This window comes from Pempheris klunzingeri, chromosome 16 (assembly GCF_042242105.1).
Source record: "Pempheris klunzingeri isolate RE-2024b chromosome 16, fPemKlu1.hap1, whole genome shotgun sequence".
Lineage (NCBI taxonomy): Eukaryota > Metazoa > Chordata > Actinopteri > Acropomatiformes > Pempheridae > Pempheris > Pempheris klunzingeri.
This window is the reverse complement of record NC_092027.1, coordinates 11,822,821-11,840,387: the sequence shown is the minus strand read 5'-3', so window position 1 is coordinate 11,840,387 and position 17,567 is coordinate 11,822,821. Positions and strand designations below refer to the sequence as shown.

General features: G+C 41.8%; 3 protein-coding genes across 6 annotated transcripts in view; 1 reads left to right on the top strand and 2 right to left on the bottom strand.

Annotated features, from left to right (window-relative positions):
* Window positions 1-17: 17 nt before the first annotated feature.
* On the bottom strand, window positions 18-4,248 carry c16h6orf62 (chromosome 16 C6orf62 homolog). 2 transcript variants are annotated; one of them, XR_011585514.1, is made up of 6 exons: window positions 2,606-4,248; window positions 2,261-2,437; window positions 2,037-2,162; window positions 1,425-1,559; window positions 180-1,333; window positions 18-139 (listed from the first exon to the last, which is right to left on the bottom strand). XR_011585514.1 is itself a non-coding variant. In XM_070846226.1 (5 exons), the coding sequence occupies exons 1-5, from the start codon at window positions 2,732-2,734 to the stop codon at window positions 1,208-1,210; spliced, it is 693 nt and encodes a 230-aa protein (XP_070702327.1). In that variant the 5' UTR covers window positions 2,735-4,248; the 3' UTR covers window positions 127-1,207. The 2 variants fall into 2 exon arrangements, 1 of the variants encoding a protein (XP_070702327.1); XM_070846226.1 differs by having other exon boundaries at window positions 127-1,333.
* A 163-nt stretch (window positions 4,249-4,411) lies between these two features.
* On the top strand, window positions 4,412-9,750 carry gmnn (geminin DNA replication inhibitor). 3 transcript variants are annotated; one of them, XM_070846721.1, is made up of 8 exons: window positions 4,463-4,512; window positions 4,822-4,894; window positions 5,896-5,997; window positions 6,111-6,264; window positions 6,355-6,437; window positions 6,855-6,965; window positions 7,216-7,432; window positions 9,613-9,750. In XM_070846721.1, the coding sequence occupies exons 2-7, from the start codon at window positions 4,838-4,840 to the stop codon at window positions 7,399-7,401; spliced, it is 693 nt and encodes a 230-aa protein (XP_070702822.1). In that variant the 5' UTR covers window positions 4,463-4,512; window positions 4,822-4,837; the 3' UTR covers window positions 7,402-7,432; window positions 9,613-9,750. The 3 variants fall into 3 exon arrangements, with proteins under 3 accessions (XP_070702820.1, XP_070702822.1, XP_070702819.1); XM_070846719.1 differs by lacking the exons at window positions 4,463-4,512; window positions 9,613-9,750 and adding an exon at window positions 4,412-4,444 and having other exon boundaries at window positions 7,216-7,881; XM_070846718.1 differs by lacking the exon at window positions 9,613-9,750 and having other exon boundaries at window positions 7,216-7,881.
* Window positions 9,751-10,067: 317 nt separating this feature from the next.
* Window positions 10,068-17,567, bottom strand: part of ripor2 (RHO family interacting cell polarization regulator 2) — a 56,254-nt gene continuing 48,754 nt past the window's right edge. The window contains exons 13-22 of the mRNA XM_070846975.1: window positions 16,437-17,183; window positions 15,577-15,758; window positions 15,084-15,246; window positions 14,831-14,963; window positions 14,527-14,688; window positions 14,022-14,195; window positions 13,511-13,713; window positions 13,292-13,375; window positions 12,986-13,076; window positions 10,068-12,721 (exon numbers count right to left, since the gene is read on the bottom strand). Coding sequence (XP_070703076.1) covers window positions 12,621-12,721; window positions 12,986-13,076; window positions 13,292-13,375; window positions 13,511-13,713; window positions 14,022-14,195; window positions 14,527-14,688; window positions 14,831-14,963; window positions 15,084-15,246; window positions 15,577-15,758; window positions 16,437-17,183 — 2,040 coding nt within the window. The 3' untranslated portion in view covers window positions 10,068-12,620. The remainder of the gene's footprint in view (window positions 12,722-12,985; window positions 13,077-13,291; window positions 13,376-13,510; window positions 13,714-14,021; window positions 14,196-14,526; window positions 14,689-14,830; window positions 14,964-15,083; window positions 15,247-15,576; window positions 15,759-16,436; window positions 17,184-17,567) is intronic.

Sequence of the window (17,567 nt, the reverse complement as noted above, 5' to 3'; positions counted from 1 at the left end):
TATGCTTTCAGATTTTGCACTGTATTGGGATATGCTCAGCAGGATTGATTGGAGGATCAACAGAAAATACCCAGAAGTAACACACCTTATACCCTTTCAAATGAACACACTGAATCAACAAGGAGCAAAATTATATGTACTATGTACTTAACATTCTTTGACAAAAAAGCCTGCAAAACCCAATTATAATTTGATGAGCATGGCAGCAAATTCTTAATTTTAGTAGGTCAAATTATACAAAAATCAGTTAGCTTTCAGCAACTTTTGTTAGGTATGTTAAACATTAAGTATGTCACCATTTCAGTTTTCTCACCAACCCACATCCCAAATAAAACAAAACATAAAACATCAGATTTCAGTAGCTTAAATGAATGGTGCATGAACGGTGACAATGACCTTCAGCGTCTAACCAACATGTCTCAACTTTGTGTACAATGCCTTTCAAGTCACTCAAGATTTCAGCAAAGGCCTGCCTAGCATGTTTCAGAGGAAAGCAAATGACACCAAAACATCTTTTAAAAGTCCAGCAAAAAAACTAAGGCGGTTTATAAGAAGCAATACCTACACCATATGATTTGACAAATATTGTTCATCTTGTTATCTTTGCTTATACAGGTGTTTGAAACGCCTATTCACACCTGTCCTTGGTCAAAAGATTGTGTAAAGTTGTTCTAGAAACCCCCTTGACATTACCAACAAGCTTTAACAATCCTTTCTTATGACAACAAGGATATAAAAACACGTCCATCTGAGAACCACCGTGAAGACATGTGTATTGTTTGTTCCTGTTTTGATGCAACATAAAGAGTTCCTTCAATGACCGGTGCTGTTGACAGTGCGGCTCCAAGAGAACAACCAACCACTCAAAATCAATGTTCGTGCAGGTTCAAATAAACAAAAATGGATGAGTGAGTAGGAGGGAATGAAGAGGGAGTAAAATAAAGAAAACAGGGGAACCAATCCAAAAATGGCAGAGAGAAGAGGAGGAACATTGGGAGTGTGAGGAAAAAAGAAGGATGGGAACTGAATCAGCTTCAGGTCAGGGAGGGGAGAACGAGTAGGTAACAAAAATGGGAGAGATCCAAGCACAAGTTCAAATCTTTTAAAAGGAAACGGGTGAGGATGAGTACATCAATTTGCTTCTGAAGGCTTAGGCAGGAGGGAGGGGAAGGCCTTTTCCCTCTGTGGCTGGGTGGAGCAGGCGGCCTTAATCAGGCATGTATGGGCGGAGGTGATCCTCGATGTCTCCCACACCCCAGCAGGTCAGCTGGTCCTGGGGCAAGTACAGGCAAAGGCTGCACAACTTGAAAACTGTGGCCTTGGTTTTAGGAGTCTGCGAAATGGATGGAGAACATTTGTGGTAAAGTGTGACAGGAGGCCGTACGAGCTATCAGTGACGTTATATTTTCGGTGGACGGACTCACCTGTAAGTGCTGTCTATTCATGAAGAGAAATACAGACTGAGTTGGGTTGTTCATGACCATTCCAGCCTTGTCTTTACGACCCAAAGCATGCAAGCACTGCTTCTCATAGTCTCCATGATGAAATTCAAACTTGGCCTGTAAAATCAGATAACAGACAAGTGAGCCAAGAAGTACATTTTGTTCCATCCAGTCTAGGGCTGGGTGACACATGTATCCAATTAATTAGATTCATTTTTAGTGATGCAAAATGTCTACAGTGTGAAAATAAAGTTATTACAACATGCACAAAAACATTACAATCAGCCAAAAGATAACTTAGATGATGGTACTGAGAGACAACAGCTGACTGTGACAACCTCTCTGACAATATAAACACTGATTACAGCCTTACCATTAAGCAGGTTCTTTTGTTATTCTCCTGGCCTCTTGCTTTTCTGTTTTGTATCATTATTAACTGTATATCTTTGAGTTTTGTTGGTCTTTGAGATTGCTGGTTGTTGGTTGGTCAAAAAATTTTGAAGACATAGTTGAAAATGAAAATATTCCTTAGCTGCAGCCCTAATAAGAATCAAAATAACAAAATTCAAATATTTACAGCCGGAGTAATCTGACCTGAACAGGCCTAAAGGGTTCATCATCAGCCCCCTTCCATCTGGAGAACAGCAGACAGACAATCTTCTCAATATCGTTGCGTGGCCAAAGGATGAAGTCCATCTCCTGTGTGCAGCCTATCACATCCTATTGAGAGGGAATGAGAGGGAAATACGTGTAAAACAGAGCTGTACGTTACCTTCTTTGAGCCATCTATGCCCTCGTAAGGTGGCACACCGTCTTACCCTTCGCATTGACTGGTATCGGGGGGCGTGTAGTTGCACAACATCTTTTTGCAGGAGTTCTATCGAGCTCTCGAGAGAGTAGCTGGAGTCCCGCACACCTCGTAAGATGTTTTCTTCATAATTGTTGGTCATCACTGGCACCACTTCAGCTACCTCAAAAAGTGCAGACTTCTTCTTCTGTGAAGACAAAACAAAACCAGATACGCACACATTTTAAGTCATTGTTTTGCCTTGGGTCACACAGTAAGGAAGATGTCAGAATAGGACATTTGAATGAGAAATGAGTAACCACCAATTGTGTGCAATGTATGAGAGATGAGTGTGGTTTAAGATTTAGTGACAAACCTTTTCTTTGAAAACGAAGGCTATATAAATCTTGAAGTCAAACTGATCAGCCAAAGATTCCCTTTTCTTCCGAAGTTGAGCTCGAAGTCGATTTCTTGTCTGATTTCTTCGTGAAGTTGGGTCCCCCATGGTTAGATTTTGATGGTAGTGTCTTCCTCTCTTGCGCAGAGTATTTTGGCTACTCTCTCTACTTTTGTATTTATACGTTGGATAAAGGATGGAGCTAGCTACCCTTTGCAGGAACAACGCATCAAACAACTCTAAGCTAGATCTGTGAATTACCCACTAACTACCAACTGAAAAGGTCAACAAATCAGAAACAAAACTAAGTCATTTTAATTTTTGTAAAAGGGCAGCGCTGAGGAGGGGAATGATCAACAAGCTAAGACTACATCTCCTTATTACTTGTTCAGAAATACATGTTTTAAGACGTGACTTTTAAGCCAAATTAGCTTTGTTTGTTTTTTTCAACCCGCCATCGACAAGGGATTACAACAGATATTTGAATGAAAGAGCAACTCAAATTTGACTAACTTTTTTCCTGTGAATGTTACTGAAATCAACAGAAACGGATGCTACTGTAAAAACCCATACCGGCAATATACTTTTGCTAGTTAAATTGAGGAGTACAGAGACTAGCAAGCAGACAAATATTCTATTGTTTGGGTCATTTCAAAGTCCCTCATCCATGGCTGTCGTTTTGTGTTTGTTTCTCTGTAGAGACTGCGTTATGTGCGTGTTACAGACGGATTGGGGATACAGACGAACATGGCAGGTAAATACAGATGCCAGGAGATGTTGGCACCGTGTAACATCGAAGACTACTGCGAAAGTACCTTGACATTTCCTTGACTGTTACTGCCACTCATTTGGCCCACGGCCTGCGGTGCTGCCACTGCTGGTAGTCATGATGTGGGCGTATTTTTAGCACACTAGCTAAGGTGAGCTAGCAAGCTAATCTAGGCATTCACTTCCAACACTAACTAGTAGTGAACCAACGATATAGCTACATCTTATCTTCTGACTGATTGGCTTAATTGAGGCCTATGTGTGGATGGCTAGCTAGCGTACAGTCATCTTTCCACGCGTTTACATTTTCTCGTCTGGCTCAATGTGACTGCCAGTGCTGTGAGAGCCAAGAGACCTGCAGGGTTGACTGACTAGCTGGTTTTGCTTGTGCTCAGCATTTTAGCTCGGTATGATTTCAGTCATGTCTTGTCAACAACTACGCCGACAAAAAAAATATTAGCCGGGGAATCAACAGCCAACCAACGACTAACGCTGAATGGCGTACACAAACGTTAGCTAAACAAAATCTCCCCTTTCCACGTCTGAAGTTTCGAGGTGTTTGCTGCGCTTGTTTTCTTTCTCTTCTTTTCTTCAGTCGTCACAACCTCCGACTCGCCCTGCTGCATGCCATGTCAAGATAAATCGACAATCCAGCTGAAATCCTCCGTTCTTTCAGTCGACATGTGGCGCGTTCTGTCTCCCGGCGGGCCCATATTTAACGGCGTGTCGTCCAACGTTTTTCCGTTTGGTTTCTTTGTGTGCTTTTTTCCGGGGCAGCTGATAATGGCACTCACACACACACACTCACACAGGCTCAGGCTCGTCGGTCCACAGCCTCCCCAAAATGGCCGCACGGTCAGACAACTACAAAGATGTGACGTATGTTGACATGTGACCGCACGAGGGGAAAAACAACAACGCACGAAAAAAATCCTTCCTCGTGAGCGTCCTGCTTTACCACGTGACTGAATGGGCGTATTTAAGCCGCTGGCGCGAGAACCGCCGACAAGAGAAATAGGAAGACTCATCTGCGAGCTGAAGCTAGTCGAAGTAAGTCGATTTAACGTGTATCCGCTTAAGTATCGCCTTAGTTTAACTCCCTCCACATCTGCTGCTCAGTAAGTGTTACTGACTCCGGCTGCCTTTGTGTTAGCTTTAGCCGCGGTGTCTTAAATTAGCGTGTTTTAAGGGTCGGCCTTTTCTACAGCTGTGCCCTCCTACAGGAGAGGCACCACATTTAACTATAAACTTCTAACAAGCTAAAGAATTTGCATTTAAGAAACATATTTTCAAGAGTCGGTGTTGTCGCGTTTAAAGTCCGTCTGTACAAGGATGTCGCTCACTACGTTTTGGTTTTTTCTTTTTCAAATGTGTATTGATCTGTGTTGACTAGTTTGGTGACTCTTATGCTAATTATTTCCCACCAGGTCACTTGAAAAGAAAATGAGTTTCAGTGGAAAGTTGAAACATAGCCACCAGCGGTCTAATGAGAATATAAAGGTGAGTAATTTTATCCTGCGTCTGCAATTGTTATCCAATATATTGTATATCAAACCTGGGGGTTTATTTTCAAAGGGCAACGGGTTATCACGATATCTTGCCATTGTTTGTGTAGCTGAAGTCATCACACAGGGCGTGATTAGTGGCTGGTAGAGCTCAGTAATGTAGGTGAGATGGGAAAGATGAGCTGCTAAAGGCTAAATATATCAAACGAGGAGACACTCAACTTTGTTCCTCTTTCTGGCTCAGTAAATGGTGCCCATAACCTAAGACTGGCCAGTGGTTGGCCTTTTAAAATGGCAGCTGAGGACATATGTAAATGTACTGAAACTTAGCCATGGCTGGTTATAGGTAACACATGTGCTTCTATGACTACTCAATATCTTCAGTGAAAAGCCTTAAAACAGGCTACAGCAATGCAAGGATGCTAATCTGTCTTGACTGGCAAGATGTTGTTAATGTTCCTTAGCAGGAAAGTTGAATCTACTGGGTTTATTTGGACAAAGCAATGTCCTTAGCACTGCAATCTTAAGTTGCACAGTAAGCATGACGGGGCTACTTGGCTCCTGTAAGTAGTTTCAGGTGACAACAAGATCGTGTTTTTCATGGGCATGAAACGCACTAGCAGCGTTGTGAAGCTGTGGCCAAACATTAACTAACTGACCTTGTTGGCTGCTCTGTAATGAGCCTTGCAGGGAAAGTTTCCCACGGCTGCTGAAAGCATTTGGGCTCTGCCCCATTGCTACACCTGTAGCACAGTGTTAAACCACTTCACTTATGCCCTCTCCCATGGTGACAGTGTAACTAAAGTAAAGCTTGCAAAATAACGCTAAGCCCTGATGAATAGAGGCGTTGAAATGAGAGCATGGGTCATGTTGGCTTTCCCATGTGACTCAATCTTGAGTTTCTCATGATTTATCTGGGAAGGGGTTTCCTTTTATGTTCTCATCTATTTGATCTTCTCAGCTATAAGGAACCATTTTTATTTCTTTGTCATCCAGAGCTTTTTCACACCATCTAATAAGGCAATGGGATCCCCCAGGCACACCTTGCAGGTCCTCCAACCCTCAGCAGTCAACAAAGAATTGGGAAGGTCTGCTCAGGTATGCTTTTTTCTTTTCTTTTTGTATCTATTTTGCCTGTGGTTGGATCAACGGTTCGTATAGAATTGTTCTAATAAGAAAATGGCTTCTCTTTTTTATTCCTCCCCCCTCAGATGGGTAGAGTCATTCCAAAGCGGAAACAGTGGAGCGCAGAACAAACTAGAGGCCCAAAGAGGGTGAAGGTAGAAGTAAAGTCCACTCAGACAGAAGTAACTCAGTGTTTGACAGATGGAGTGTCCAATGAAGCCTATGAACTTATGGTCAAAGGTATGGAGGGATTCATAATCCATGTGTTATATGCTACCAAATATACCCCAAAAAGTGAATTTATCTTGAGCTCAAATGTTTCTGTTGTAGAAACACCCCCTTCCACCTACTGGAAAGAGGTAGCTGAGGAGCGCCGGAAAGCCTTGTACGATGTTCTACAGGAGAATGAGAAGGTGAGTTAATATCCAATTGACGGCTAATGTTTAGCCGTCAATTGAGCTGTTCCCACGCTTCCACAGAGTTGACCTTTAGTTGGCTCTGCTCTGACTGGCACTGAATTTAGATGAAAGTCTACACTTAAATACTCTGAAATAAGTTTTTTTTTTTTTTTTTTTTTTTTTTTTTTTTTTTTACTGAAGCACAAATATTTAAAATCTGTGAACTGGCTATTTGGAGATCTAAAATTTGGACCTGAGATCCACTTTCAAATATTTTCCTGACTTAGTTGGACTGCAGTGCTGTATTAAATTCATTATTCTGAAGCGGTTTAAATGTGTGGTTCTGTTTGCCTGTTGTGCCATGACTGCTTTTTTACCTTAAGCTTAGTTTCTACAATGCTTAAATTTATTTATTTATTTTTTTTAAACCAGTTACACAAGGACATCGAGGCCAAAGATGAACAGATAACAACGCTCAAGTGTGAAAATGAGGAGCTGCAGGAGCTGGCACAACATGTACAGTATATGGCTGATATGATTGAGGTAGGCACACTTTCAGACATGACAGACTTATTATTCCATTTTGTGCACTCTGACTTTAAGCATGTCTGGCATGCAAATTTACACTAATTCAAATTGGGTCATGTAAAAAAAATTAAATTAAAAAAAATTTACTCCAGTGAAACCACCAGAACAGTGACTGGATTCATTTGAAAAACAAAACTAGAAGACACTGCACTTGTTGGTATGTTCATGTAAACTTTATGCTGCCTCTTTTTTAAAAAAAATTTAGAGGCTGACTGGGAAGAGCCCTGATAATCTGGAGGAATTGCGGGACATCGCCCTTGACAAAGAGGATGAGCATGAAGATGATGACGAATTGGAAGATCAGACTGACGAAGAAGATTCGGATTATAGTCACAGTGACGAGGAGACGTCAGACCATGAACAAGCCGGACCCTCTGGAGAGCAGCAGTGACTGATGCAGCTCTTGTCATGGGACTCTTGAGGTCAGCAGATTAAACTAAAACATCCATTGGCAGAAAAGTGGCTATTTCATAAAATTGACTAATTATTTATGTACTTCAGCCTACATTTTTGATGTTTCTAAGCCTTAAACAGATGGCGACTAGTTTATTCTTAATTTTTTAGCTTTTTGCAAAACTTGGTAGTTTTTGTTCAAGTAAAGGCCTTCAAACCTAAACCAGTGGAGGCCTTTTTCAGACATTTTGACTGTCACAAGAACAGCATGGGCATAAAATCAAACACCTCAATTGTCAGCAGCCAATCAATAGGAATGGCAACCATTTGACAGTCAAAATGTGTGTGGTGAAAGAGCCATGAAGGTGACTTTGATCCCGATTGTGCTACGATCATTGTCAGATGTTGGTTTGCACTGAAACTGCCATGTTATGGCACAACTGTGTACATAAAGTGTATGTAAAATAAACTTTTTTTAAAAAAAGGAAAAACCTGTTTCAGTTTCTCTTAAATGGTTTGTAGGCCTTGTGAATCATAGCTCAGTAACTTTATGGAACTCCAACTGCTCTATGGTGAACAGTTTTTCCATAAAGCTTAACTCCAGGGTGCAGATGCTACATGTAGTGGGTTTTATGTGCCCCTTGTAGCGTTTTTGGCTGTAGCGGTCAATGAAACATCCCTGTACCCTACCTGTTGGCACTAAATGGCTGGCATGGCTACAGAAAGATTAAACATTTAATGCAAAACATCCCACCTATACACCCGGGGGGAAAGGGGTGTATAGGTGTCCCTTGCACCTGCACCTCCTAAGCTGGACTTTCTTGATTTGGTTTTTTTACTTATCCAAGTAGCTGAGACATGTACATGCTATAGGTAAAATGCAGCCTCATATTTACTTTATACTTATGCAAAGACACAAGATCTGTCACTTTTTATACCTTAACACTGAGCAGAAGGTACTGTAGCACTATAAAATGTTTTCACAGAGCAATCTGTCTTCAGGCTCTCCGTCTATCCAAATTCAGCTGTACACCACAGAATAAATTGACATCTTTAAACAAGGCTCAATAAGGAACATGTCCTCACTTCAATTAACTCTTCAGCTTTTGTTCATTTTTGTGGGGGTTACATTAATCTGAATGAAGTGAAATCTTGTGTCAGAAGATATGACATGTACCCTCTTGCCAATAAATATATTTGGTCTATACGAAGTCAAAGGCCAAACTTTAATACTTAATTTTGACTCGGGCCTTTCACATAGTCTCCACAGAAGCTCATGTCATGTGAACTTGGCAATACAAAATGTCTGGCATGTCCCCTATTCATAATATCTAACTAAATGGTAACTCAATATGATCACTTGTCAACCAATGGTGGGGTTTATTGAAAATGGTTCAAAAGTTGTTGTTTTTCCCCCCTTCAATAAGGGCCATGTTAACATTGAGAGAGGATTCAGACACCTACATCTGAAATAGTTTAGACCCCAAAATAATTAAGGATTACATTCCATTTTTTTTTTTATTTTGACAGAATACTATTACCTTTTTAGATCAGTCATTATTGAACCACAACGGTGCTTGCAATTGAGCTCTAAATCAGGACCCTTCTTTTTTTTTTTTTTTTTTTTTTTTTTTTTTTGTCATTGGGCCTTCAGTAGTCTACTCAGTGGATACTTCATACAAAATAACATTTAATTCTAAAGATGAGTTTCTACAACCTAAAAACATGAAAGGCCTTTCAAAAATATTGAATAGATCTCTCAGCCCTCTGATCGCCTGCCACAAAATAATTTTTTTTTGGTGCATCTCCTCTTGATAAAATTCTGTCTGGTAGTTGTATTTGTCAAAGGTTTAGGGAGACGGTTAAACAGAGTTGGAAGGTACAGATCAGTGAAAAAAGAAGAGAACCTTATTCTGGGAATTTGTTTCTCTCCATAACGAACAAAGATGTTACTGTATTGAAGTATTATACGTATTGTACTGAATTTGTCTCTAGTAGTTGAAGTTTGAATAGTTGTATCTCTGGATGTCAGGTTGTAACTTGTACACTTGGTCATGTGATACTGTATCTCGTAACCTGTATGTATCCAATTTCCCTAAGTGCAGCAAACCGTATGTAACCCAACATGGCCTTTGAGTTGATAAGTTCACGTTGGATCTTTAACAGTGTTATAATATAAAATATGGTTCTGTTTTCTTTTCTCTGGCAGACATCCTTCAAACAGCCAGATACGGGACACTAAAATTGTGAGTCTATCATTGGAAAATAGTCAAACATCTGTCAGTTTCACGATACTGATCAATGGGATTTGCTTTATCGCAGATGTAATATTAAAAATGATTATCTGGACAATGAAAAGCTAAAATGAAATCTTATTGCGAAAGTTGTCCTTGAATATCTGTAAAATCCAATATGACACAATGTGGCATTTACTGTACTTGTATGCCACCTCTGTGATGTCAATGTCATTCCCCTGAATATTTGAAGTTTAAATCCTTTCCACAAAAACAATGCTAACAAAAATAACCATTGTACCTGGCAGACATTTAAGACTTTGGATTTGAAAGCACCCATACCCCTCACAATTAGTTTTAATTATGCAAAAATAAACTTTATTGCAACTTTTGATAAGCAAAGGAAATACTGCTAATCACCATGGAGAAAAGCAGTATGCAACTAAATGGATCAGTACAGAAGCTATTGACCACAGATATGGATAAAGATCAATTTCAGCAAAGTGTACCAAGTTATTCTTAAAACCATTCTCTAGATAATTAAAGATGTGCACATTTTGACAACTTGTAGTTTGTGGTGATTAGGAACTGAACAGCCAACAGATCAACTTAACACTGGTAAACTGCAACTTTGTAAAAAGAAAGCTCACTCAAAAAAAAAAAAATTAACAAACACTGAATGAGTGGATGAATTAGATATTTTACCAAAATACTGTGATGCTTTTCACATCATGGAAGAAAAAAGCAACTCACTTAAAATATGGACCATGTGTTGCAAACACTTGTATAGAAAAAAAAAACCACCATCTTCAGCTTTTAGTAACAACTTCACACATTTACAGATTATAATACAAAAGAAAAAATACGTTTCATAAAAATATTACCACTTTTTAATCAATATGGCTTTTGGACTGTGCAGTTAGAACCAAATGCAACAAGATTCATATATTATGGGTTTGTCCTATTTTTAAGTTGTGCTTCTAAAGATAAGTCTCAGTATTCTGGCCAAAATGCAAATGCTGTGTTGAAAATACATTCTCCTTTATGAAGTATGAGCTCTTACTAAAACACCATTTTAAAATTGATAACTTCCTTTGGTTACAGTAAATCTAAGTAATAAAGTAACATTTCTAATATATAATGCCCCACTACTTTTGGGACCTTTTAGGGAAAAGAAATATATAATACTATTAGACTATGAGCAAATCTTAATCTTCTCCAAAATAATTTATCTAATATAATTAATTCAAAATAAACTCCAATTAAAGTTAAACGTGAGATCATTTGCATGGTAATAACATTTTTAAACGATAAACAATATTTCAAATACTAGACCTGATCCAAAATAGAACATAAATATACAATTAATTTACATACTGTTGTCTGCACTATTACAGTATAACTCCAAAGAATATTAGAATCACAAGGAGTGAATAATAAATAACAAGATGTGTGAACAAATGTGAGTTTTGTCGCCGTGCACGAGCACAAGACTCAGTAGTACAGTTACAATAAGAACAGTTGGAATTAGGCGCTTACCTCGGGTCAGCTTTCCCACATTACCGTTAAGATGCAGGAAGATAAGAGACCCGAGACGTACCAAACAGAGCACTTGATTCTGCAGCTTCTCATTAGAAAGGCTCACTTTCTAATCCTGCCTTTAGCTCGCATACTGTATGAATGTGCAGACAGTCAAAACTGAGGCTACACCTTTATTCAGCCCAATGGATCCTCCTCTCTATACAGTTGTTGAGAAAGTGCAAAATCACGATCCTGAACCATAGTTATTGCCCTCGACCGGCTCCGTACCTGGTAGAAAATACACATTTACAGAAGAGTGTATTTATGGAACCTGCCTGCTCGACCATATCAAGGCTCAAATGGTCAGAGCAGACTTTATCAAATGTCTCCTCATGTCAGCTAGGTGCAAAAGAGTCACGTATGTGTAGAAAAATTGCACTTGTTCATCTGCAAAGTATGAGAAAACTCAGGTATTAACTGCTGAGTGAGTGAATCTTGGGCACTGTGCTGACCTGTCTCATCTCTACCCTTCAGTCTGTCCTTTCCCTCCACTAACAAAATAGCTGAGGTCAAAATCTGTTCAAGACTGTAAACTGCTGTGATAAACTAGAGCTTTCAAACCACAACCACTTTCTCTTAGAAGCCATTTTCAACATATTAATGGTCCTCCTTGCCACAGAACACATATCGTCCAACCATACAAGAATCCCTGAAACTCAAAATGGAACGTACTAGAAAACAGAACTTAAAAATATATTTTAAATACAAGCACATATATTACACCGGCTGTGTAAAATATGCCATATTTACATGCTTTACAACAGTGCAAACTTTCCGAAAGCGCCAGAAAACAGTTCTAATGCAAAACCACCAACTAAAATATGTGATGAACAGTGATTATACAAAGATCATAGTTATTAATTTGCGACGTAAGTGACTAACAATCAAGATGATAATTAGTGAGTGAGTAGGTGAAGCACGTGTTGTGTGCAGTGGTGGGTAGCTTGTTGACAGGTTATGTGAAGATGCATTGCTGGAATTCGTGTTTCCACAGTCTTTGGAGCAGCTTTCAGCGGCTTTGTGTCCATTCAAATTTGTGCTCTCCACTTAAACTCAACGTGACCGTCTGCCTGGCTCAGAAAGCAGAGGGAGGGGGTGGGGAGTGTGGGGGGTGTCTGAAAGTGAAGTGTGCATGTGTGTGTGTGTGCAGGAGGGGGTGCAGGTTGTGAGTGTTTGTGGTTGAGACTGTTCGTTTGGTGTTAGTTCTTTTCAGGAGGCAGTCTTAGTAAGAACAGTGATCTAGTGCGGCGGTGTGGAGATCCATAAGTCTGTGCCGAAGAGCAGATCGATAAAGCGATCAGTCATTAACAGCCCTGTGACGTGTGCCGTGTGGGGTTAGGCTCAGGGGCAGTGCTGTCTTCTGAGGTGACGTCATTTGTGATGTTTTCAGTGGCACGATGGTTCAGAAGGCAGTGGTGACGGCGTTCCCTCGCCGTGTGCCCAGACGGATAATTTCCCCCGGCACCGTGTCCAGCTGCTCATACGCCAGCCGCCCCTCCTCACCTGCCAAAACACAAGGCTCACGTATAAACACCGAGATGACAAATAACTTCCTCGGGCTGCAATGGTATCCCTGCACTCAAAATATTTCAGCTTTAGGTCACAACTTGTCTTGGCATTATACTGTAGCCGCTACATTTCTATGAATCTAATATTTTTTATACTTCATGGTGTTGCTTCCATTGTGGTAGTTGTGATTTTGAACAGTGATTTTTAGTGATCTGTAGCAAAACACCAACATTTGATCCCCACAAATTTGATACTCACCGAATGTGAGCAGGGTTTCAATGGCGACATGGCGAAGCTCTTCATCCGCTGAATCACACAGTGCTACCACTGCCCTGATACTCTCTACTGCCTACAGACAGACAGACAGACAGAACAGCTCTGTGAAGTCCAAGCACTTAAAAGACAGACACATCCAGTGGGCTAATTTAGAAAGATCTCTTCAGCTACATAACTCCTTAGCCATCATAGCTCTATCATAACACACTCACTGAACACAAATGCAGACCTACACTAGTTCCAAACCTTCACAGTATCACAGCTGTAGATGACTAAGAGACCACTGACCTGCAGACAGCTGAGGCCTGAACAGGCCGCCCTCTGGCTCTGAACTCCAGCCTCTGACAGCGCCTGGGTGTAGCACTCCACTGCCTGTACACACACACAGAAACATTCAAACGTGGCTTGTGGCATCTGTCAAAATGATCTGAAATGCTGTTTTTACACACACACACACACACACACACACACACACCGAACACACTCCCTCTCTTGAACACTACTCACTCTGGCCCTGAAGTGGCTGCGTGCGGCTCCAGATGAGAGGTAGTCGGCTGCTGCCTTGTTGACCTCAGGGTCCTCTGCAGTGAGCAGGGAGGCCAGGGCCCTCAGGGTGCCGTTTCTGGGCCACAGGGATGACACAGGCACCTCCTCCAGCTCTGCTAGACAGCGAGAATAATCCCGACTGTAGAGAGCCTCTGCGAACACCTCTGAGTACGACACAAACACAGACACGTGTCAAAGGTTTAAACACAAAACAGCCTGCAGAGCGACAAGCTGTACTCCTGACATGAGCTTGAAGCTTCTGATGAAAATCAGTACACATATGTATGCTGTATAGTTTCATCTGTAACGAGTGATTCACATTTATCCTTCTGCTGAGTTGTAGTGGAAAGATTTACATGACCGACTGCCATAAAGGTGTAGATCTACACCTTTTTATGACTAGTGGTGACCACTATCACGACTAAAGTCAGTATTAATAAGAATTACATGAGTGTCACATCCTTTTTCTCACCCTCTCTGGCCAGATGCTGCAGGTGTGTCTCCATGTCTTGTACTTCATGTTGTAAGATGTAGCTGTGGAACTGAAACACCGTCAGGACGTCCTGGGAGAGCGCAGCGGCAGGTGAATTGTGCACCGCCACCAGATCACTCCTATCCACCATCTCGCCCACTACGATACCGATTACTGAAGAAAGAATAGAGAGGAAATAGTTTTCTTTTTTTTATTAACTATGCTTGAAAATAATCATAGTAACTCTGGATATGCAGATTCCATTTATTTTTGTTATTTGTTTCTCAAGTACTCTGTTTTTAATCATATTCTCAGCAACTACAAGGATCTAATTTCCCTCAAGGACAAATTTAGAACTGATTTACAAACCAAATTAGTGACTCAGTTGAAACCCAACAGTAATAACAAAACACAGAAACAAGACTGTGTTGCAAACAAAACCGATATAATGTCAAGTGCGACCTTCGGCTTGTTTGCTTGAGGGGAAAAAAAAAGAAGATCAAACCTCTGTCAGCGCTGTGTGGATGTCTCTCCTGCAGCACTGCTGTGTAGCGCTGGTTCATGTGTTTGAACACTCTGTCCAGTGTGGTGTGGAAAAGTCCTGCAGACCCGCTGCACTCCGACCACAGAGTCATCAGCTGTGGGCGCTCTGCAAGGCCCGGGAGCACTAAGAGAAGGAGGAGGACAAAACAGAGAGTCAGACGCTGCAAAACCTCAAACCAGACAGCTTTTACTTGCATGGTGAGAATTGTTCATGCGGTACTTCAACAATAACACATAAGCTGCTGTTTTCACTTGCTGGTACCCACCGTCTGCAGCTGATGTGATTGCTCCCAGTCTGTCCGCACTGATCTCTGCTAGCTCCTCTAACAGCTGAGTCTGTGTGGACAGTTTGAGGAGAAGACTGCGACGCTGCCACACGCCCATCCCACTGGTCAACAACTACCGTTACACAAACAATGGCATGTTAGATGTTTTTCACAAGCTGAATTAACTTCAACTGTTACTACTCGTTTATTATTCATTCTCCAAAGCATGAAGTCAGATGTGATAAAATCATACCTGAATGAGGTGATTACAGTACTGCAGGTGGATGACGATAGCCACGTCCAGGTTCTCGTTCCCTGTGGTGAGCGGCAGGGGGCTTCCTGCCACGCTGTTGCCCACCCCGGTGTCCTCTGTCAGGGCTTCACTCAGGTGTCCTCTGGCTTCCGGATGCTGGCCACTGAGAGGCAAATACCCAGAGTTACCACAGAGTGGCAGCAGCATCACACAGGGCAGTAATCTACGGTAATTAAATTCTGTGCTGCAGATTTTCTGTCTAATTGTGTTTTTTTGTGCGTTATGACTGCACATAACAGAAAACCACTGCTTTAATCAATTAAATCAAATCATAAATTGACTTGGACCAAGTATCCTATTTCAGCTCTTATTGTGTTTTTATTTTCATTTTCATTGCAGGCAAATCCAAACAGCAGTCAAACCACTATGATACAATAACCAAATGTACTTGGTGTCAGCCAACACAAAGTGCCTTAGTCCGTCTCCCACTCACCCGATCCTTTCTCCGTCTGTATCGAAAAGCGGAGACCTCTGCGGGATACTGAGGATGGTGTTGTCGTCTCCGGTGTCCTCATCATCGAAGTCAGAGGTGTTGAGGAAGTCAAAACTCTCCAGGGCGCTCTCCACGGTCAGACTGAGGCTGGATGATCGACTCCTGTGACCCGGGAGACGACACTGTGGAGAGGAAGGGTGGGAGGAGGGAGGAGATAGTGGATTAATGAGCCAAATCCTGGAGAGGTTAACCTGTTACAGTCCATTCCATGTAGCTAAAATTATTTTGGACTCTGTTGCTTGATCTTTTGCGAAGCTCACAGCCAATACTTTAGGTGATTCTCCACCTTAGGCACCTTACTGTAGTTCTATGATGAACATTCATTTAGGTAAACCCAGTGATGTGAAAACACAGGACAAGCTTTTGAGAGGTAATGAGTGACTTAACTTGTCAGTTTATGGAGTCACTTCTTAGTCATTTTAATTTTCTGTCCTAGTTATTTTTATCTTCCTCAGAGAGCTGATATTTCCTAAGTATATTTTAAGACTTGACAGTATGTCAGATGTACCAGAGAGGACAGCCTCTTCAAAATAAAAGCCCTGTTTGCAAGGTCTGATGGTGTTTATTACAAGATGGTGTATTTAGTTTTTCAAAGTCTACACTTTCATATGTACTGATAGGCTAGGAACTTGAAAGTACTGAAGTTCTAAGGATTATGTAATTGCTATTTTTGGACACGGGACTAAGTAAAAATAAATAAATAGAAAACATTTGGTTGAAAGCAACATTCTCTGAAGCTACTGAAAGGGTTTATTCTTCATGTTTCCTATAAGTGAAATAATAGAGAAGGTTTCAGTAACCTTGAGTAGATCCTCCAGACGCATCACTTCCTGCTCCAGGTCCTGTAGCTCTCGGCAGCGGTGAGTCAGTGACTCCAGCTTCATCAGCAGGCTGTGGATGGCCTCCTCCAGGCTGCTCTCTAGGAAAGCCCTGCTCCCCTCTCCTGCCCAGCTCATGCTTCCACCTCCTTCTGTGGAGCTCCCACTTGGTGGCACAATTTCTGAAGAAGTCAGCCTCTTCACGAGCTGCCTGGTCAGGCTGCCTGCCTCCTCTGTGTCCAGTTCCACAGGTTTCAGTTCGTCACTGTGGTCTAAGAAAACGTCCTCTGGAGCCACTGTAGACAGATGGCCGTCAGAACAGAGCGACGGGGCAGCTGAACCGCAGTTGGAACCAGAATTTCGTTGGGACTCTGTGCGCTCCCACTCTGAGTCCTCTGCCACCTCAGCTTCATCACTGGCAAGGCTGGCGCTGGTGCCCCTACTTCCTCTACTACCTGTCTCTGCGTCCTCCTCGTACTCCTCCTCCTCCTCCTCCTCCACTAGATGCTCCTCTGCGATGGAGTCCTCCCTTGTTGGGAGGATTTGTGTTGGTGATGGGTCTGTTTCTGGAGGAGTGACTGTGATCTCAGGGTTGGACTGGCCAGGGGAGTGGGAGCTTGGTGCAGGGCTCGGCGTGGAAACAGAGGTGTCGGAGAATGTGAAGGAGAGACGCTTGCACTCGGCCACGCCGCAGCCACCGTTCTCAAAGACGTCATCCGGTAAGGTGGACTGAAAGTACAGACGGGAGTAAATATATGCCACAAAAAAGAAGGAAGATTAAGACTGAGATATGCAACAGCTTGAAATCAGTGCATGAAAAACAAAAATGTACAAGAGAAAGCTCTCAAGTGGAAAGAGATGCGGACATATTTAAAGCATCCACTCTACCTCCATCTCGCTAAGCTCTTATGACCAGATCTGTTCAACTAACAGCATCACTGTATAGTGAATGTGAAAGATAAATCTTAATAGAAATACACAAGAACACAAATTGTCATGCACATAAACATGCAAACAGCCACACATGGCATTCTCCATGTGTGGCTGTCCAAGTCCAAGTGTGTCCACACCAGCAGATGAATCCATCCCCATCATGTCAATGATGTAGGGGCC

Excerpts from the sequence above, each read along its gene's own strand:
- c16h6orf62 (XM_070846226.1), bottom strand. The coding sequence starts at position 2,734 with ATGGGGGACCCAACTTCACGAAGAAATCAGACAAGAAATCGACTTCGA. Across the intron at positions 2,438-2,605 it reads CCTTCGTTTTCAAAGAAAAG|AAGAAGAAGTCTGCACTTTT; the intron begins GTTTGTCACTAA and ends TTGTCTTCACAG. Across the intron at positions 1,334-1,424 it reads TGAATAGACAGCACTTACAG|ACTCCTAAAACCAAGGCCAC; the intron begins GTGAGTCCGTCC and ends TCCATTTCGCAG.
- gmnn (XM_070846721.1), top strand. The coding sequence starts at position 4,838 with ATGAGTTTCAGTGGAAAGTTGAAACATAGCCACCAGCGGTCTAATGAG. Across the intron at positions 6,265-6,354 it reads CTATGAACTTATGGTCAAAG|AAACACCCCCTTCCACCTAC; the intron begins GTATGGAGGGAT and ends TTTCTGTTGTAG. Across the intron at positions 6,966-7,215 it reads ATATGGCTGATATGATTGAG|AGGCTGACTGGGAAGAGCCC; the intron begins GTAGGCACACTT and ends AAAAAAATTTAG.